This window comes from Condylura cristata, unplaced genomic scaffold (assembly GCF_000260355.1).
Source record: "Condylura cristata isolate star-nosed mole 26May11 unplaced genomic scaffold, ConCri1.0 scaffold00013, whole genome shotgun sequence".
NCBI classification, from domain to species: Eukaryota; Metazoa; Chordata; class Mammalia; order Eulipotyphla; family Talpidae; genus Condylura; species Condylura cristata.
Window position 1 is genome coordinate 46,600,969 of NW_004567114.1, and position 21,010 is coordinate 46,621,978.

Consider the following 21,010-nt stretch of genomic DNA (forward strand, 5'->3'; position numbering starts at 1 on the left):
GGTCACCTCCTGGGTGGGGATCAAACTTATGCTGAAGTGGCTTTAGCTTCTCAGTGCTGTGCTTTAACCCGCTGTGCTACCTGGGAAGGCCCCACACTCTGATTTTTAAAACTTGTATAATCACCCTTCACTTAGAATCCTTTCATGAAGTCTTAGTCAGTCTAAGCTTCTGCACATGACGTAAGTCTTGAAATTGATGAAGTAGTCTATAAAGGAGGGGATGATGTGGTTGTCTTCTATGGTGCAGGCAGTGCATCATTTAGGATACACTAATTTGGAAAATTAGCTATCTTGCAATCTTAACTAAATTTCAACTTACATAAAAACATGTAACTTTAAAACTAAGTGAAATGAAAATGTACACTTTCTCCCATTTTTGTCTTGTTCCATAGAGGAATGTGAGTGCTTCTACTTTCCCTTTTTCTGAACTAAAAGTGATATAGTGGGCATCACAAAAGGCATACTAGTAGTACTAAGATAAAATAGTTAGAGAAAAGTAAACCCTTAAAATGAGGTGTTTGGATCCTGTTTTTGTTGTTGCTTAAGTCCAGTTTTTAGGTACTTTTTTTAAATTTATGAATCCAATTTTTTTCTTATGTTTTGTAGTCCCCATAGTTCTGCCACAATATAGACCTGAGCATATAGCAGATGGGGAGGCAAAGGGGACTGCACAGGGGAGGGAAGAGCATGAGGCAACGTGAGGATGGTGCACACGTGATGTGTTTGGAGTCTCTCTCTGGGTAGCCACACAGTCTTTATAGTGCCTTAAATTAGGTGCTTTACTGAACCTGCCTGGCCTTCTGTGGGGTGAGGCACTTTTTACTCTGGCTATCCAGTAGTAAGAGATTTGATGTAATGACAATTTCTCATTCAGTTGAGTGCCTCTGGAGCACTGGCAATTAATGGCAGTAAGAATGAATGCGAATGAATACAAATACTGCATGGCATATATCTATGGCATATCCAGATTTATACTAAACAATTTCCTCCTAGGAAATAATATGATCAAAACATGATTCTGTGGTTATTTTTGCCTTTTCCTCCCTTTTGGCTTTTATAAACATTTTGAACTTTTATGTGAAGATGTGGATTCCAAATGGCATACTAAGAGAATGCACTACTCACAAAGCACAAGCCTGTGAAAAAGCAATAATGTGCTCTCTCAGTGGTGAAGCAACCCACTGGGAAAAAAGAATTGCAACAGCAGGTCATGCTGTAGACGAATCAAAAGAAAGAAGTTTTTTTTTTTTTTTTTCTTAACCAGGATATTTGTAGTTTTACTATTTGGTAGACATGTTTTTTGGTGCCTGTAAATGCCTCCTTCTCTGCCAGTCGCCACCACTCAATGTCTCAGACGAATGTGTGGGCTCCAGCTATGTTTCCACAACTACTCCACCTCTCAGGACACACCCTAGAGAATTTTGAATGCACTGTACTTTTGCAGTGAACAAACCAACTGGAAGCAGAGAACACACTCAAAGCAGGCTAATTTAAAGAGGACTTATTTATAGATTTATTATAAACGTATGGGCAGGATCGAAGGAAATCACAAAGAAGAACTCGGGATCCAAGGACCACCAATAGAAGGAAGTAAAGCTGCCACAGCCTCTAAGCTCAAAGTAGGCCAAAGCGCAAGGGCACCAACTGCAGAAAGATGACAGCCCTGAGGAGGGGGCACCACGTGAGAAGCCGCAAGTGTCCTGAGACAGACAGAGAGCCTGAGGAAGCCACATAACAAGGAACCAAACAAACAAGTATCCCAAACTCACTTCCTCCTGTCACCTGTCAGCTTCTCATTGACACAATGCAATTAGAAAGTAGAGCACATAGAGTTGTGATGTAATAACTCAGATCACTTCTCAGGTTGGTAAACAGGGTAGAAAGGGTAAAGATTAGATCTGAGGAACAAATGAAAACTATTTGACTCATGTGGTGGCATAAAGGAGTAAGTGGAGGTTTGTGTCATATTTTCAGATATGTCAGTCCTAGCAACCAAAGCCCTGATGAAGCCATGCCCATTTAAGAAAGTTTATAATGTAACAACAACAAAAAAAAGAGTTATCTGTTTATGCCTGCAAATTTCCAGGATGCTTAAACTTGGGGTTTTAAACAAATTTTTGTTTATTTTTTTGAGTCTGAAAGTGGGCTATCTTCAAAGACGCAATGAAATACTATGAAAGTTATTCTGTGCTTAGAGGTTGGGTTAATATTATCTGAAATGAGCAGAGGATCTGAACAGACATTTTTCCAAGTTTGATATACAGAGTGCCAACACACATAAAATGATAGTCAGTATTGTTGGTGATTAGGGAAATGTAAATCAAATCTCAATCAGATATCACCTCACATCTGTTAGAATGGCAGTTATCAAAAAGACAAGAAATAACAAGTATTGACAAGGATTAGAGAAAAAGGAGCTCTCATATACTGCTGATGGGAATGTAAATTGGTACAGCCATTGTGGAAACCAGCATGAAAATTCCTTATAAAATCAAAAACATAACTACCATACAATGCAGCTATTCGATTTCTGGGTGTTTATCCAAAGAATACAGAAACACTGACTCAAAAAGGTATATATACCCTATTTCACTGTAGCATAATTTTCAGTAACTGAGACATGGAAACAACCAAAGTATCAGTTGACAGATTAATGGATAGAGATCTGGTATATTTATATAATGAAATATTACTCAGTCATAAAAAAGAATGAAATCTTGTCATTATGACTACATGGATGAACCTTAAGGGTAAAATAAGTCAAATGGAGAAAAAAAAATACCATTTGATTTCTTCCATATGTGGAATATAAAATAAGACAAAACAAAAACAAACTCAAAGATAGAACAGGCCAGTGGTTACTAAAAGGGAAAGGAATTGGGGATTTTATGTATATATATATAATAGCTTATTTTATATCATTTTGTGCATTTTTCCATCTCATTTGCGATCCCCTTGGGCTTTCCATCACCAAATCACCCATGTGCCATCACCATAGTCCAGTGCATTTCCCTCCCCCCACTGTTTTTTATCCCATTCCCCACTCCACCCCACAAAATGTCTCTGGTATGTAGCTGTTCATGATTATCATTATTTTCTTGCCTGTTCTGTTATATTCCTGCTATGAAAGAAACCATCTGGTATTTTTCCTTTTCTTTCTGGCTTATTGCACTAAGCATGATCTTTTCCAGTTCCATCCATGTTGCTGCAAAAGACATGTTTCTTTTTTTTTTTTGGTTGCTGAGTAATATTCCATTGTATATATGTACCACATCTTTTTAATCCATTCATCCATTTTTGGGCATTTGGGCTGTTTCCATGTCTTTCCAATTGCAAATAAAGCAGCAATAAACATGGGGGTGCAGGTATCTTTTTAAATCAGTGTTTTTGTGTCTTTTGAGTAGATACCTACTAGTGGGATTGCTGGGTCATAGGGAAGCTCCATGTTTAACAGTTTGAGAAACCTCTAAACAGTTTTCCATAGTGGTTGTACTAGTTTGCATGGAATTAGGGATATTTTTAGAGTGCAAATAGTTTAGTAATGAATGTAAACAAGACTTCAGGTGGTGAGCATACTGTAGTATTCAGATGTCAAATTATAATGCTGATCATCTGAAACTTACATAATGTTATAAAACAAAACTATGTTAGCAGAAAAAGTATGTTCTTTTCAATTGTATACTTGTTTACATGTGGGATATTTTTTCTTGAATCATAAAATACTTTCAGAATTTACAGAGCTTTTTAATTTACTTGCTTGCTAATTGTCAACATGCTGCAAGTAATATGACTAAAAATTACATATTAAAATTACTCTTCATTGCAGAATGTTCTCTTTGTATCAAATACTTAAAGGTTGTAAATACATGGAAATCACAATTGAAAATAGTCATATTATTTTCTATCCTTATTCTAAAGGAGAATAAAGTCTATCTACAAGGGAATAAAAATATAGTAGTAATAGCTGCCAATTGTACCACAAATTATATCAAGACTTTTTGAAAAGATATTTCAAAGTGTAGAATTGCAGCTGACCTATGATTTCTGGAAGAATTTGACTTAGAACACAGGATTAAGATTTATTTAGCAGCTCCAAAAGTACTACACAGGGAAGTAGGAAGGCTTGCAGTGGTTCTCTTTTCCTTCTGTCTCCCTCTTCCCTCCTCTTGTCTCTCCCAACTTCTCCCCCAAAGGGATAATGTAAGACCACCAAAGCAACAGAAAACTACAGTGATTTGGTTATAATTCTGAAAATATAGGTTTTTCAAAAGACATTTTCATATTTTTTTCAAATTTTCAAACTAAACATACATTTATGAGAATCTAAATAATCACATAATCCATAATGCAGAAGTGGAAAACAAATATGCACAAGCAAGAAACATGGAAGAAACAAACAAACAGAATCCACAAAACCTTCTTTCCCTTGGAAAGAAAATGAAGAAATTATTATGGTGGCATCAGCTCTGTTTTGTCATCATCTTCATCCTAAGATTAAATTAGTTCTTGTTTGACTTCAATGAGTGGCAACCTTCTTTATTAAAACCTTTGAGTGAAGGAATTCAAAGGGGATAGGAGGAGGGTCGCCTCTCATCCGGAGGAGAGGACACACCTGCCTGAGATACTCTACCTGCATGGCCACCGCAGCTGATGGAGAGAACACTAGCAAGAAATGGAGGCTGCCTTTCCACCCTCTCTAGACAGCCCATTCTCAGGGAAAAGTCAACTCAATCAGAGGCCACTTATCTCAAAACCTTCACTCTCTAGCACAAACTGAACGACAAAACACATGTTTCTCTAAAGTCAAATAGGTATTACAAAGGCCATCTTCACTAAAATCTCTGACCCATTTGGGTTACCTGATCATAAGTTTGCCATTTTTTAAAAAAAGATTTTATTTATTTATGTATACAGAGCTGGGGTACAGGCTGGAGATGCAGGGGCAGTGAGAGGATTCACCAAAACAGAATGGGGAGCAGAACAAGCAGATCAATGAAGTACTCTGGTAAGGGGAGCAGCGGGCGGGTCAGGAGAGGTCTGCCGTGCCATGTGGGTCAGCTCCAGGGTGGAGATCAAACTCACGCTCAAGTGGCTTTAGGTTCTCAGTGCTGAGCCATCAGAGATGGCCCTACCATTGGTTTTAAGTGATAAATTAAAGGTCATAGGAACAGTGCAGAAATAAAAGTGGGGAAAAGGGAGTGAGTTAGGAGCATATGGCACACTGATATGTGAGAAATGATAGCTCATTGCTTGACTATAAGGAAGAAGAAAGAACAAACAAAAAGGGAAAAAGCAGAAAAGAACTGTGAACCCATTAGTGGAGAAACTGACCTGTCTATGTTTTGTTAGGATTGAAGAAGTCACTATATAGCACCCCAGGAGGGCCCCATTCACTATGAAAATACTCTGTTGGATTCCCTATATACTACTCAAGGAGATAAGCAAGAGTATAAGAAATTTGGGAACATTTGCTTATCAATATTTTCATGCTACATCTTCATTAGAATACAATATTTTCATGCTACATCTCCATTAGAAAACATCTGTACAAGGGACTGTCTTAAGCAGAATCTAACACTTTTGAGCCTGCTTCATGAGATCACTCAAAACTATTATTGATCAAATAAATAGATCAGAGGTGAAAGAGAAGTTACAACCGAAATATAGAAATTCAGAGGTTCATAAGAGATTGCTATGAACATTTGTATGCTAGTAAGTTGAATAACCTAGAAGAGATGGAGAAATTCTTAAAATACACCAACATCCAAGACTGAATAAGGAAGAAATAGATAACCTGAACAGCGCAATTACAAGCAAAGAAATCAAAGTAACATTCAAAATTCTCCCAAAGAACAAAACTCCAGGGCCAGAAGTTTGTGTTAGTGAGTTCTAAGTCTTCAAGATGAGCTAATATCTATTCTGCTCACACTCTTCAAAAAAAATTGAGAAAATGGAATGCTTCCAAACACACTTAACATTACCATGATACCAAAAACAGAGACAACACCAAAAAAGAAAACTAATCCAGTTTCTCTAATGAACATAGATTTAAAAACCCTCAATAAAATCGTAAGTAAATTCATTAGTGCATTAAAAGGATTCCCCATTAAACATGACCAAGTAGAATTTATTCCAAGGACACAAGGATGGTTCCACATCAAAAAAAAAAATTAATCAACATTATTCAATATATCAAAGAAAGGAAAGGTGACAATCACATGATTATACAATTGATGCCCAGTAAGAATATGATAAAACTTAATATCCATTTATGATTAAAACCATAGAAAAACTTGGGATAGATGGAACATGCCTCAACACAATAAAGGCCATGTATGACAAATCCACAACTAATATCATTCTCAGCAGTGAAAAAGTGAAAGCTTTTCCAATAAGATCTAGCACAAAACAAGGACATCCACTTTCACTACTACTACTCAACTTAGAAGTGGAAGTGTTGGCTAGAGCAGTTAAGCAAGAACATGATGTAAAAGAGTCAGATAAAGCCAAACTGTAGCAATATGACTGAGGCTACCTGTGGGGGAGGGAGAGAACAGAGAACAAAGTGGGGAGGAAGCACTGTGGACTATGGTGGTGGATTCTGGGCACTCTTGCGGTGACTGAGGTGTAGTAACAACACTGTTGGTCGGCTCCCTCGCCAGGGATTGAACTGTGCTGCAGTAGCTGCAGATTGCTTCATAGTGCTGAGACCTAAACCAGGGAGGCCCCTTTTTTCTTCTTTATGTTAAGGTAATAATAAAATTTTGCTTATGAAAGGATGGACTAAAACTCCAAATGTTTAAATCTGTTCTTCACATTTAGCTTTCATGATTGAATGAAAGAGATTGTAGTTTGATTTGATGTAACTCTTGGCTACACTGTGGGTGCCTTATTTTAAATGACCATTTCGTGTTTAGTTTTTAATATTTTAAAGAACCTACATTAACCAAAATATCCAATTATCTGGCTCTTAATGTGTTCAATGAAGAGTTTATTTTTAAAGGGTAATTATGTGTTCAAGTTACTAGTTGGAATGAGATCAGCATTTTATATTAAATGACTTGAACAGCCTTGCTATCTGCCAAAGTGCCACCTATAATTCTGCCAAAAGTATTATTGATTTTTATTAAACTTTTGGTTAATTAGTGAAACATAGTTTTCTGTAAACATTCTATGGACAAGTTAGGCCTGCTTCTGGGTGGGAATAATTCATGCGTCCCTTTTGTTGCCAGCATTCCAAGTGATGTGCTTTTAATTATTTTTAGCATGTTATTTGATGATAATGGTGAAACCACACCCTTCCACTGGGGTTCATTTGAACATGGGTTCATGACATATGACATAATGAAATATTCGTTATTAAAACATTTGAGAGACGGGAGGGTTATAAACAAAAATATCATTAGTTGATATTGGCCTTACTGATGTTCACCAACACACAGTAGGCGCTTAAAACTTGAAAATAAATAAATTCTATGAAATTGATGCCAGATAAATATAGCAAGATTTTTGGATCCAGAATATATAAATGATTTGTTGACAATGAGAAAATTGAGAGAAATCACATGATGTTATTTGTTCTTCAAATAGGACTATGTCTAAATTTTCCTACAAAGTTGTCTATCCCATCTTCCCAGTGAAATCCCTTTATACAAGCTGCACTTCTGATAGTAAGGGTTCTAATCTAATTAAACAAACACAATTGGTGCATCTCTTAAAACTGGCTCTCCCCAGCACAAATAATTCAGGGCTGATTTCTTTAGCATTCCAAAGTTAAATATCAAAGTCATTTGGGTAGCATGAAAGTAATATTTCCTCTAGCATGGAAAGTGGAAAGACTTGGGCTCGAGAAGCAGTGTTTCAGCTTATTAACAGAATTAGATAGATTTTGAGTACAACTGGAAGACTTCAGGGACACTTGTTCTAGTCTGATACATTTTAAACTCCAAGCCAATTCTTTTCCCAATGACTTTAAACTTCAAATATAAAGAACTGTGAAACTAAGGGACACGCTGAGGTAAGATCATATTTGTAAAAATGTTCTGAAGTTAAAAATGACTTACCAGCGTAATTGCTTCTTGTATCATTTTGGGGTCTTGTCCACCTATGAAATGTTTTGGAAAACTGTGTCCTTATTTGGAACTGATAATAACTGTTCCAAATCTTGGTCACATATGAGGTCAATCTTGGTATAAAAATAAAAACTTCCCTTAAAAATTTCCTCAACTATGATAAGCATAAGCATGTTTTCTTATTAGCCAAGTTTATTATCCTCATTCCCCAAATTTCTTCTTAGCATAAGCACTTACGCTTATGAATGCAAAGAAACCACTTACTCTTTTAATCTTTGTTGCTTTGACATTATTGAAAAGCATCCTTCCTTATCAGTGCTAAATAAAGCATAAAATAAGGCACATTTTATCAGTTAAAATAAAACAGAATGGTATATTAGGTCTGCAGAGACTCTATATGCTCTGACATTTTCCCTCACTGGGACTTTGGATTATGGTCTCCAGTGTGTGATTAGTTTCTGTGAAGTGGCTTAGTTCCCAGGGCCATAAGAGGGTTCTGATAGATTTGACTACATTTGAATTCCCTGTTCTGGAACTCTTTCATGGAGGCTAAAAACAAAAACGTCAGTCTCATCCTGCTGAGATTTGACAGGTAAGAAGGATGTCATGTGGTTCACTGTCACAAAGGCTAGGTAGGGAGGATCAGAAAAAGAAAGAACACAGATAAATTTGATGAGGGGGTGGTTCGGGGAAGTTACAGTTTTTAAGACTATTTGGGGAATATGGGAAAGCACAATACTTATCATGACTATGGTAGTATTAATATTTGATTTGATTTCTGAAATTAATGTATCCCTCTCTATTTTCATTACTTTGATAATGTTTTTTTGTTTCCAATCTGTGATCCATCCTTCCCTCTTTTCCCAAGTGCAAACTGAGCTCGTGTTCATTAATTACTGTAATGGCCAACCTAGGTCAATACACTTGTGAAAATGTAGGTCGGTGCATCTGGGTGTGATGTCATTTGTTGGTATTAAATATGAAGGTTTAGTTAAATGTGTGTGTGTGTTTGTGTGTGTATACACACATACATTCAAAGAATAGTTAATAATCTGATATTAACTATAGTTTTGTAATGTGACATATTTTACAAAACAAAATGACCAAAAGTCATCTAGTAAAGCTTTTGTTTAATTGAGAACAGTTTATGCTTGGAGCATTTTAATTATATAGCTGTTTCAATTAGCCTATTTTATTACTTGTGGTTTAACATTATTAGATTTAGATTGTAATCTCTAATGATCATTTGTCTCTGACTTGTTAACTAGCATGTTGTCATTAAAATAAATTTTAGAATTATATTGTCGTGTACTTAGTTATTATCCCGTAAGTAATACAAACAACTGAAAGAACTAATGCCAGGTGGTGGAATAAGCTCTCTTATCATGAATCATTTTGTAATGTCAAATTATACACAGATTCTAAATGCTAGAAATGCCATATGTCTTAAATTGTGTAGGATACACAAAACTAGACCAATTACATCACATTATTTAGTGAAGTGTAAGTAAATGTCGTACCAAAATTTGTGGTTGGCAAAAAGATGAGCCATTTATATAATATGTAAGTGTACTTTGAGTTTTAAGTGTGAATTGTAAAAATATACAGTCATAGAATATCAGACTTTAAATCTTCTGAGCTGGTGATAGAAGACTGCAATTAGATGTGTCTAGGATCACAGGAAATTACTTAAAGTATAATTGGGCTATCTAGGTTGATCTGATACTTCAGAGAGATAATATTTTTGAGACTCTGTTCAAAAACATGTTCAAAATTATACAGTACAGAAAACTTCCCTTCTCTCTGTGGCCTTGCCAAGACGTTGTTCCCTTATCTCTAGCAATTATCTAGGCTAACTGCTCACTCTGGGTTACATATTTCTTCAAATTAGAAATTGCTTCATTATAACAGAGAAATGTATTTGTCTTCTTTACAAAATCAGAAATGCTGAATCAAAGCATTGCCCGGCCTATCTACACCTAACAAAGGCATTTAGGCAAAAGGCATCTTAATTTTTACCAGATATAATATGTTCATTATATCATCCTTCATTTTTGTACAATGTATGGTTTCCCCATGAAATTCCCACCACCAATATCAAATACTTTCACATACAGGAGGAATGTAAAGGAACCAAAGAAGGAATCGGGGGGCGGGGGGAAAATATCTACCTTAAGTAAAAATCAAAATCTTCAGGCAGCTATAGATCAGAGACATTCTGTAGGGAAGGAGGAGGGGAAAGGACCAGGGCAGGGGTGGGAAGAGCACAAGGGACTATAGTGATATATTTCTATTTCTTTTATAAAATAACCTGTTAGTAAATGACTTAACCCACAATCAGGAAAAGTATCTGTTTGCCCTGAATTTTTAGAATAACTTGACAAACAGCCAAATATGTACTAGTGTAACTTTTGAAATTCAGTTTGTGCTCACTACTCAGACAGAACCAAACTCATGGCCCTTGTGAATATGTCAGCATTTTTTTAAGGAGTCAGTTGGTGCTGAATCTAAAATGTGGATCCAGAAAACAAAGCTGTTGCTTAGATTGCAAGTGAATCAAGTCTCACTACTCTATTTAACACTTGAATTCTACCTTATTTTATAATTAATTACTAACATCCCCCTGTGCCCCACCCATTTTTTTTTTCAGTTCTAGAAAGTCAAGATCTATGTTTTATTCCCTTTACCTCACCTGCAGATGGGGGGGAGGGGCGGGGGGGAATCTCAGTAAATATTGAGGCAGAACTCTGTCAAGAACTGTAAACCATACCCTTTCAATTTGATCAGAGGAATCTTGTGCTTGTAGATGTTAAGACAATTTATTATATTTAATCAGAAGTAAAACACAATGCCCAGAGCTCACGCTTTTTTTGAATGACCATTCATAATCGCCGGTTACTTAAATTTTGAACAGTAAGGGGCTGTGGACACAGAACAATGTTAGAGGGAACCCATCCTCCCCAGTACTTGCTAAGAGAAAGTGACAGACCATTTCCAATGCCAGCAGCCTCATCCTCCCTGGGCTGACGGGGACCCCCATTGGGTGAGAGCTGAACCTGCCTTCTCCTTTAGTTCCATAATCTGCCTCTCTGGGGGAAGGGGATTTCTTCTCATGGTAGCTCATATCTCAGCATACAGGAAGCAAACACATGCAGTGGCAATTTTTTCTTGAGAAGTGCTTTCTAGGGCCTTTTCCCAAAGTTGGTAGGTGGGTGTGTACACTAAAATTTCAAAACCTCAGACATGTCTTTGCACATTCAGTCTGACTTTGGCCATGCTCAGCCAACCAGTAAGAGAGCAAACATACTCTGTAGGAGCAACATCTTATTTCAGTAAAATAGGCTAATTACAGTGAGTTAAAAATCTTTATTTAATCTCCCTACAGTTGTCCTTTTAATGTGTTCTGTAATTGCAAACCTTTAGTCTGTTAATCTCTGATTCATTAGTGGATTTCTTAAGTGCTTATTAAGGAGCACGTGTAGCAGTCTGGTAATTACTAATAATCTTTGTTCGTAGCACATTTACAAAGATCTCTGCAGGGAGTTTCATTAGGTTCATCACTTACTGTCAATGAACAATTTTTTTACTAGTGGTCTCCCATCCCCAAGAAATCTGGAATTTGGGTTTTTACAAAACAAAATTAAATGTCTCTTCTCTCTGATGGCTAATGTCAAATATTAAATCTGTGTGTCACTGTCCCTTCAGCAAAGTCTCATGTCTACTCTTCCATTTTACTCCTGAGGAGAAAGGCAAAGAGGGATTAAATTACAAATCTCACCCATTTATACTATTTATCACTGGCAATGCTGGGATTAGATCTGGTGACTCCTAGTCTGTGTCTCGTTTCCCCAATATGCTTCACCTCCTCTGACACAAAGGTTCAATTTTTATGTGGCCTCATACATTACATAGCATAAAATTCCACTCAGAAAAAGTGTGTCACTTAAGGGAGTATTTGGTGGTAAGAGACCCATATGTTCAGCCCACACCACACCAAGTCTTCCTATCTTCTCCTTGATAGCTGGGGTCAAGTTCATAGAGGCAGCATATCAACAGACAAGCCATAGTAAGGACAAAGGATGTATTTGAATGCTTTTCTGAGAAGAGGATTGACTTGGAGAAAGCAGGAGTGAGTATAACACTATTGAACTAGACAATGACCTGGAGATGATGCTACTAATCAAATTCCCATCTCACTATTTTCACGATTTTGTTTAGCTGTAGTTACAATACCAAAGGGATGGCTTGATGGCTTTTCTCCCCCACTCCACCCCCAAAAATCTCCATAGATTTCCTCCCCTAAAACACCACACATAATTGTACATTATAACTAAATAAGAGAGTTTGTGCTGTGCAAATGTAACTTCAGTACAACTCTCATCACCTACCCCAATTTGACTTATTATAACTCAATCGCTGGTCTTTATATTAACATATAAATTATATGTGTGTGTTTGTGTGTGCATATATACACTGTGTGCATATGTGTGTGTGTGTGTGTGTGTGTCCAGAAGTTCTACTCCCAAAATAGGCCTCATTGGCCATCAATATATTTAAGATGATGACACAGGTTTCTCCTGCTATTTGAAAGTGTCATCAATGTTCCAATATGGTATGAATTGGTAGGTCTTTCAAGGGTCCTGGGAACATTATTACCAGTAATTTATATGGGAAATTTTTTAGTGTCCCCAGATTTAAAAAATGGTCTACCAAATAGAAATGGCCTCTTTTCAGATAGCAAGGAAAATTTATAGAGGTAATATTACTTTAGAAACAAAGACATTGCCTAAACTTTTGAATCTTCAGATAATCTCAATATATTAAAGTTGCTTATTTCTTGCACACTGATTTATTTGTGAAGAGCTCTGATAATCTGAATGTCTCCAATTCCATTGGTAACTATTCTGAAAATCAACCACAAACTAGTTTAAAATTTGGAATCATTGATTGAATACACGATTAAGTCTGTGGGAAATATCATGATTCTTAACAAATCTAGAGAGAAATGTTTCAGTGAGTTCTTTGACTTTTAAAAATGGGCTTGATCACTTGCGAATGCTGCCCTTCCTTGCCCTGGTAGTTCACGTAGATGGCAGGATGAACATGGCAGTGTGTCTGCTCCCATCGGTAAAAACTTAAGTCTCTGTACTACCTGGCACCTAAGCAGATGGGATCGCTGACTCCTGTACAATGAAGCATTGAGCTTGAGCTATATATATACCCTTTCCTGTGTGTTTCACTTCGAATGGCTGTTAGGTCCTGAATATTTCTCAAATGTTACTCCATTGTTGAGATTCCAGATGTGTCTAAGTTGCTTTTATTAGGACAATGGAAAGATCCAACCTTTTTTTTTTTTTTATAAACACAATCAAGAATAGTGTGGCTTTGCCTTTGTAAGTTTACAAAGAGTTGTATTACATAACCAGGCAATTGTCTCCCAGCACATATAGAGAATTTGTTAGCACAGAATGCATCTTGGAAAATGCTGATGTAAAGCTCAGTCCAAGAGAGAAACCTTTTAAGTTGCTGAAATGCAGTGGAGAGGAAGAAGGAAATTGCTTTTTTACATGATTAACCAAAATACACTATAATTATATCAACTTGAAGCAGATTCCTTAGAAGAACTGATAACTCTGTGATCAGAATAAGTCATGGGGGTACAAAAAAATGCTACATGTACTTTCTCTGCAAAGTGTAGACATGGCATGGGTCACATGCATGTCGTAAGAGACAACTGTACTTGCCTTAGCCTGTTTAATGGGACCTCCAGCTGCTTTGACATAATAAAGAGTAGTGGGGAGGCTTTACTGAGGAATTAGTGTTTACTATGTCTGCTCATCCTTTTGCACTGCTCTGCAATGCAACACAGCTCACTTAATGTCATTTTGAAGTTGCCACTCCTGTTTGTAATTAACACAGCGTCACTCATCAGACAGTTTTCAAATGGAACACTCCTCAAGGATTTCTCAGACTGCCCTAGTTGCCTGTTCTAAATGGGTGGATAGCATTTAATCACAGCTATTTAGCCCAAAGATAGCCTTCCTTTGTCTTTCCTGTTCCCTCCAGTATCCCTCTCTCTGCAAAGTACTCTCTCTGCCAACCACAGTCTACAATAGAGATCGTCTCCAGTAAGAGTGATACCAGTGTTTATTCAGTGTCAGTAAAACTCACTGGCTCATATCTTATCCTCTGAAATAATATTCCAAAACATTATTCTTTGCATATGGTAATCGTCTATTTGTACATCTCCTTCACCTAACTATATATACTTACAAAGGGCAGGGTTATGTCTTAATTCTTTATAAAACCCTGAAGAGTGGAGTACCTAATACATACTTAGTGTTCAGGACACATTAACTGAACAAAGAATGGTTCGAAACTATTATCTGTTAGATTTTGAAAAAATAAAGTCATTGCAATTAGTGATGGAAGTTCCTAGACTTCTTGTAGTCAGAACTAATTAATTATGAAAAAACTACTCTGTGTGCATCTTCACATGAGCTGATCAAAGACCCATTTTGACACTAGCTGAGCATGCAGACATCCTAGCCAGAGCTGATGTCTCTAACCCAGGTAGCAAAAGAGCAGCTAGGTTAGCATTGGAATGTGCTTGCTTTGGAAACTCTCCTGCCTCTTTCAGAACCTTCTAGGACCACGTACCTATGAGACCAGCAAGCCAAAGTGAGTGGAAATGCTCCTCTGAGGAGCAGGGAAAGGTCAAATGCTCTATAATGGACTTGGACTTTATCTGTGACATAAATACTCTCCTTCAACCAGCTTGGGTCTCCACCCACCCAGTGCAGCTGAGTCCCTCAACAGACAGCTGTGACATCTGTCCTGAAGGAAACTCAGCAATGGCTATGGGGGGGGGGGATGGTTGAGAGGGCGGTGATTGTTTCCTCTTATTTCTCTTGAAAGGGGAACTTCCCCTAACTGACCATCTTTTTTTTCCATCTGGAGTGATCCCCCTGGCTTGCTCTTTTTACCTCTCTGAATCCCACAAGGACCAACTCAAATCCCTTCTCCTTCCTGAAGTCCTTCCTGACCCTCCACAGAAAATAGTAATTGCTCCCCTGATGAACACCTGGGCAACTTTGGGCTGGTGTTACTTGACATTTTCGGTATTCTTCCTCTGCTGTTAATTATTTCTTCTCATGTTTATTTATTTATTGTGCTTCTTGAGAGTAACTGTAATACCCTGGATTTATGTAAAACCTGTAGCATCTTATATAATATGAGAAATATTTTAAAAATACTTAGCAACCTAGAAATGAATTGACAGAGGCAAATGAATTTAATGGAAATTGTCATAGACATTGTGAGGAAAATCTACAAGCATATGATACTTTTATAAAATAGAAAACAACTTTAAATCATTTTTCTTGAACAATTGGGGTCTTGAATTTCTCAACTAGACTTAAGAAGGCATTTCATATTGAACAATGACTATAGGTTATAAATTAGCAAATACAGAGATGGAGATACTTTTTTGAAGAATCATACTTTGTAAATTGCTGTAACCTTCCAAAGTTATTTGTTATATACCTACATATAGACTTCCTATTGTACAATTTTGTACTAAAGAGTGAAATAATTTTATACTAAGTACCAATTTATCTGATTTCAGTGCAGTGAATTCAAAGATATCAAATAGTGTCCATCCACCTGAACACTCAATCATATTTTTGATTCTAAACAAATATCTGCTTACTGACTGTTATGATGCAGTGGTCTCATGCATATCCGGGGTATCCCTGGATCTAAAGCAGTTTAACTGAGCTAGCTGTATTGGTCCATGATTTTTTGATTAGCTCCCTGCAATTTAAATTTAAGAGATATAACATTTGTCCAGAAAATAACATTCTAAAAATGATCATGCTAACAAAGGTGTAAAATTGGCAAGCAAACCATCATGAAGATGAATATTTTTGATATTTTAATCTTTGACAATAATAGAGCAAAAGCTGTGGAATATTACTTCCTGGGTTAAAGAAGCAAGAAGGGAATGTGTTGAAGGTAACATCAAAAGAATTTTCTTAGAGAAAAAAGGCTGCCCAACAAGTTCACCTCATTCATTATCTCTGTCACCTTGTTTGTGCTTTAGCTTTATCTCTCATTGACACTGCCTTTCGGATCATTCCACCCTCCATTCTCCCGTTCTCATCTCCCCAATCAAGCAGTGAGTCTACTTTAGGGATTTGTATGTGCCAAGTACTCTTCTGGGAGACTCAGCTCCAGCACCTCAGAGCAGGTCTCCTGTACAATCACATTCAGTAACTCTCCAGTTTTCAGTATAATTCCTTGGGACCTAGAACTATAAAGTACATCATTATTATAAGCTGATGTGTTATGTCATAAGTCCAATAATCTGAGGAATGAAACTTAAAGTCAACAATGCAAGGGTTTTTTTGTTTGTTTGTTTTTTGTTTTTTGTTTTAAGTCCTTCTTTAAAACTCCTTAGTAAAACTGTGGAGAGGACTAAGAATGGAGAAAGCCCTTAGCCCAGAATTGAGATAAGACAGTAAAACACAAGGAGCATGCAGATGAAAGAAAGCAAAATATAGAGACCAACTGAGCTCTAGGGGAAATGAGAGTACCTGTTATAAATTCCTTTAAGAGAAAAACCCTGGGGAGAAATTCAAAATAAAAGTTAAGACTATACACTGGAAACTTCCACATTCTGAAGATGTTCTGAGGTTCATGATCATATACAAAAAGAAGAAAGAAAAATCAACCTTTCCAAAGTAGGAAACATTTTTCTTCAGCACCAACTCTATGCAAAACACCTCACTTCTGTGAAGGTGCAGTGGCCTAATCACCCATAATAACCAACTCTGTCCATGATGAAGCCGTGGTAGCAGCAGTACTACTCCAGCTCGTGTTCTAAGCATAGGCTTCTGTCTGCCAGAATGAATTCCAAAGTCAAAATCAGGATCAAAGTTAGGCCATATTAGCTGCTCTGTATTCTTAACCTTTGTATTAAATTACCATCAAGGAACACTAATTAAGATAAGAAATAGAGCTACTTATTTGTTTCATATGCATCTTCAGATTTCCGAATTATACGTTAAAACAATCTATGACATCTGTGTATGCTTTTCACGAAAGAAAAAAGCATAAATGCCCCAGGGTGCATCTGCCTGGCTAAGAAACAGATGGGGGAAAAAAAAAAAAAACACCAAACAAATCTCTTTCTACAGTTCCTGTTAAAATACAGAGAAATGTCATAATTTGAAGGCCAAAAAATAAGGTAAAGATTATATCAAACAAATAAATCAATAAAACCTATAGCAAGGCCCAGAATATTTTAGATTAATCTGTAAAAGCTGAGTTTCCTGAGACTCTGAAAATTTGAGAAAAATGATTTAACTTGGATTGTTTTGCTTTGTTTGATTCTTTTTTCTAGATTCCAGATCCAGAGACATGCAACTGATCCAAATAGTTATAAAAGCTTAGGAGACAGCTTTCGAATGATTTTCCGCACAGAAGGGTATGTATGATGTTTCCTATACAGATTCTATGTTATATAACAATTGCAATTTATTGCCGCATAACTTAAGATCTCAGTTTGAATGGCTTATTTGTCTGTCTTCATAGGGGAGAATGTTTTAAAGGGTAGCTTCCTACATTTTGTGTATTGTCCCTGATAACCCAAGTGAAACTAAATATAAATACAATAAAAACTACCATGAAAATATTAATGTTACTATAATTAATTGATGACTTGGGGTAGTTTTTAATATGTGCCATTAAAGACTTTTTGACGTCAGTTGGGGTTGTCTAAAGAGAATATTTAAGTAGCAATATAATGACCAAATGTATTTCTTGTTTTCATTGTATTTTATGATTATTATGTCAAAACAGGTCTATATCAAAATCTGACATGTCAGTTTAATCATTCTATCTTAAGTGACCAGATTAATAGAATATTTTGGTTAGTTAAGTTAAAATTGTCTTTGATGTATAAATTCAAAGACATTACCCAGCATAAGTTTCCAAAGGTTATTAGGTTTGCTTTTGAAGTTGGTTTCACAAGAGAATTGGTTGAAATAATAATTACACCAAAATAAGAATAGTAGCAATAACAACTAGCATATATTTGGCTCTACTGTGTATGAGGAATTCTTCTTATAGCTCTGTGAGGTATCTCCTGTTAGAATCCATTCCATTTGGACAGATAAAGAAATCCAGGCTCAGTATTTTTCACAAATTTTCTAGGTAATAGAGTTGGAACTCAAATTCAGATCTATTTGAGCCCATAGTGAGCAAAGAACTAACAACTACCCCTTTGACAGATTCTATACTATACTATATAGTAATATCTTACTATTACTACTTGATAATTGTTTAAGCCAAACATGTATCATGACTATTGTTCCATGCAGGAATATTCTTTTTTTTAAATATTTATTTATTTATGCATATAGAACTGGGATACAGGCCAGAGATACAGGGACAGTGAGTGGATTCACCAGAGACAAAGTGGAGAGCAGAACAGGCAGAACAGGCAGTAACAGGTCTGCCATGCCATGTGGGTCACTTCCCTGGTCAGGGATCGAACTCATGCTGAAGCGGCTATGGCTAGCTTCATAGTGCTGTACTTAACTTGTGCCACCAGGGAGGGCACCTTTTAAAAAACTCTTTATTTATGCATGTATGTGTAACGAACTGAGGGATAGGCCAGAGCTATGGGAGCAAGAGGATTTACCAGAGACAGGGTGGGAGCAGAACAGGTAGACTCACTGAAATACACTGCTGACAGGAGCAGCAGAATAGACAGGAGCGGTCTGCTGTGGAATGTGGGTCACCTCCCTGACTAGGAATTGAACTCAGGCCATTGAATTGACAGCTCTGAGACAATCCCTAGGCCACCAGGGAGGCTCAACTGCAGGTATATTCTTTTCGACAACAGCACACTAAATAATCCCATGTGCTGCAATTAATTAATTAGTTAATATTCTTATGCCATTTTTGGACTTGTGTGTTTGTGTGTGTGAATATCTATGTGTGGATTTAGAGAATTAAATGATTGGTACTTTTTATATCATAGAAGTAACCAAATTATCTTCCAAGAACTATTTACTGATTTTATAACCTTAATGTTTGAGACTTCTCATTTCTCACACTCAGACACTACCAATCATTATTTGGTATAACTGTCAGTCATATATATCTCCTGTTCATAATATAATAGGTGAAAAATAAAACTGTCTTTGTATCCTTTTGGCTGTAAATGGGATTGAGTATACTTTTATATCTTTATATATCAGTTCACTCATAAATTATTTATGCCCTTTGCCCATGTCTCTTAGGTTAAATTTATTTTCTTTCTGTGTGTTTATATACATATACCCATACACACACATATACACTAGATACAACACAGAATCACCATCCTGATTCATTGTGCTCATTTTCTGTCTCTCTTTTCCCACCCTAAAACAGTATTTCTACAGAAATGTTTTGTTTGCTCTGTATCCCTGATGCCTGGGCTTAGCACTGAGTAGAGATACTCAGTAAGTACTTACTGAATAAATGAACAAAAGTCATCACACCAACATCATAATGATACAAAATGAAGCAGAGATGGCAGTTCTTGCTATAGACCACCCCCTCTGAAGATATAATAATGAGTTGATCCCTGATTAAATATTTTCAGATCACCTCGTGACAAAGGTTAGGCAAATTCCAGCCATTACTCTGGTGATGTGGTACCCAAGTGCCTACATTGATTATATACCGGCAATTAGGAACGCTGGGATCAAAATCATGTTCATACTACCCCAAATATAAAGGTTAAAAAAAATCACGGTGTACTATGTAGTCAATACAAGCATCCCTTTCCATTAAAACAATTATGTCAGCACTGCCAATTTCTGTAAGCTGTAACAGATATCACTGAATTGGATGTGGGAGTTCTTAGCTCTTCATTCCATGTGTGTTCTAGGAAAAATTCATGTTTCTCCTTTGATATCAAGTAATTTAACAAACATACAGTTTGTGTGGTCCTTGTATAGTAAAATGGTCTTTTCCTAGACTGTATATATAATTGCTTCTAGAGCAAGCTGACATTCCTTCTGTAATGCCTTTAGATCTGGACATATTGTTAGCCCAAAACCAGAGAACCCTCTTCGCAGAGGGAAATATTTGTAAAAATGCAAAAGATTAAACACTGCCTGTTATTTTTGATGCAGAACAAGACCTTTTTGTAGCCTTGGGTTATAAAAAGGAGAAAAAAAAACTTTTTAATATATGCTGCTTTGAATTTTTTTTTTTTTTTGCCCCAGTGAAACAGTTCCTTTTGATTGTCTTGTTTAGCTCTTAGAGTGCACACTGCTTTCAAATTTCTGTTACTCAGGTGCTTAGAGGCCAGGCTGGACTTTGCCTTGCAGGGAGATAGTGTTAGTCAATTTGATGATTAGCAGAACTAGGAAAATTCATCCCTTCTGGTTTTTCCTGTTTCCTCCAAGTTAAGGGGTTTGAAAGTAAGTCATTCTTATCACTTAAACACCTTAAAGACTGCTAGTGCCCTTAGAAACTGCACATCTCTCCCATTTTCCTGCTTTAAGAAAGTGAAATGGTACGCATCAGCATCCTTAGAGATGTAGTCCCCCGCCTTTGCCCAGAATTCCAATGTTTCCCAAGGACAATAACTGAATCACAGGGGCCCCAATTTTTTTTTTTTTACTTCCTTTAAAATTCTTTTTCTTCATAAAAGCATAGATCATCACATTTTTACTAAAGACAAAGTTTCTTTACCTAGTTTTACAGAGATGAAATGACATTTTAAGAAATCCTTCCAAATTCTGAGTAAGACACATTGTCACTGTTGAGAATACTCTGTTTTCCTGGTTTTCCATCTTTCTCTTGTTCAGTAAAATAAACTCACAATTCCCCTTTCATAATTGTGAGTGCAAAAGGCATTAAAGATACAGCTC

The 21,010-nt window shown here is 36.6% G+C and overlaps 1 protein-coding gene across 1 annotated transcript in view; it reads left to right on the forward strand.

Moving 5' to 3' along the window:
* Nucleotides 1-21,010, forward strand: part of SLC25A21 (solute carrier family 25 (mitochondrial oxoadipate carrier), member 21) — a 430,630-nt gene that overhangs the window by 295,732 nt on the left and 113,888 nt on the right. The window contains exon 3 of the mRNA XM_004681924.2: nt 17,479-17,562. Within this exon, the coding sequence (XP_004681981.1) occupies nt 17,479-17,562 (84 nt within the window). The remainder of the gene's footprint in view (nt 1-17,478; nt 17,563-21,010) is intronic.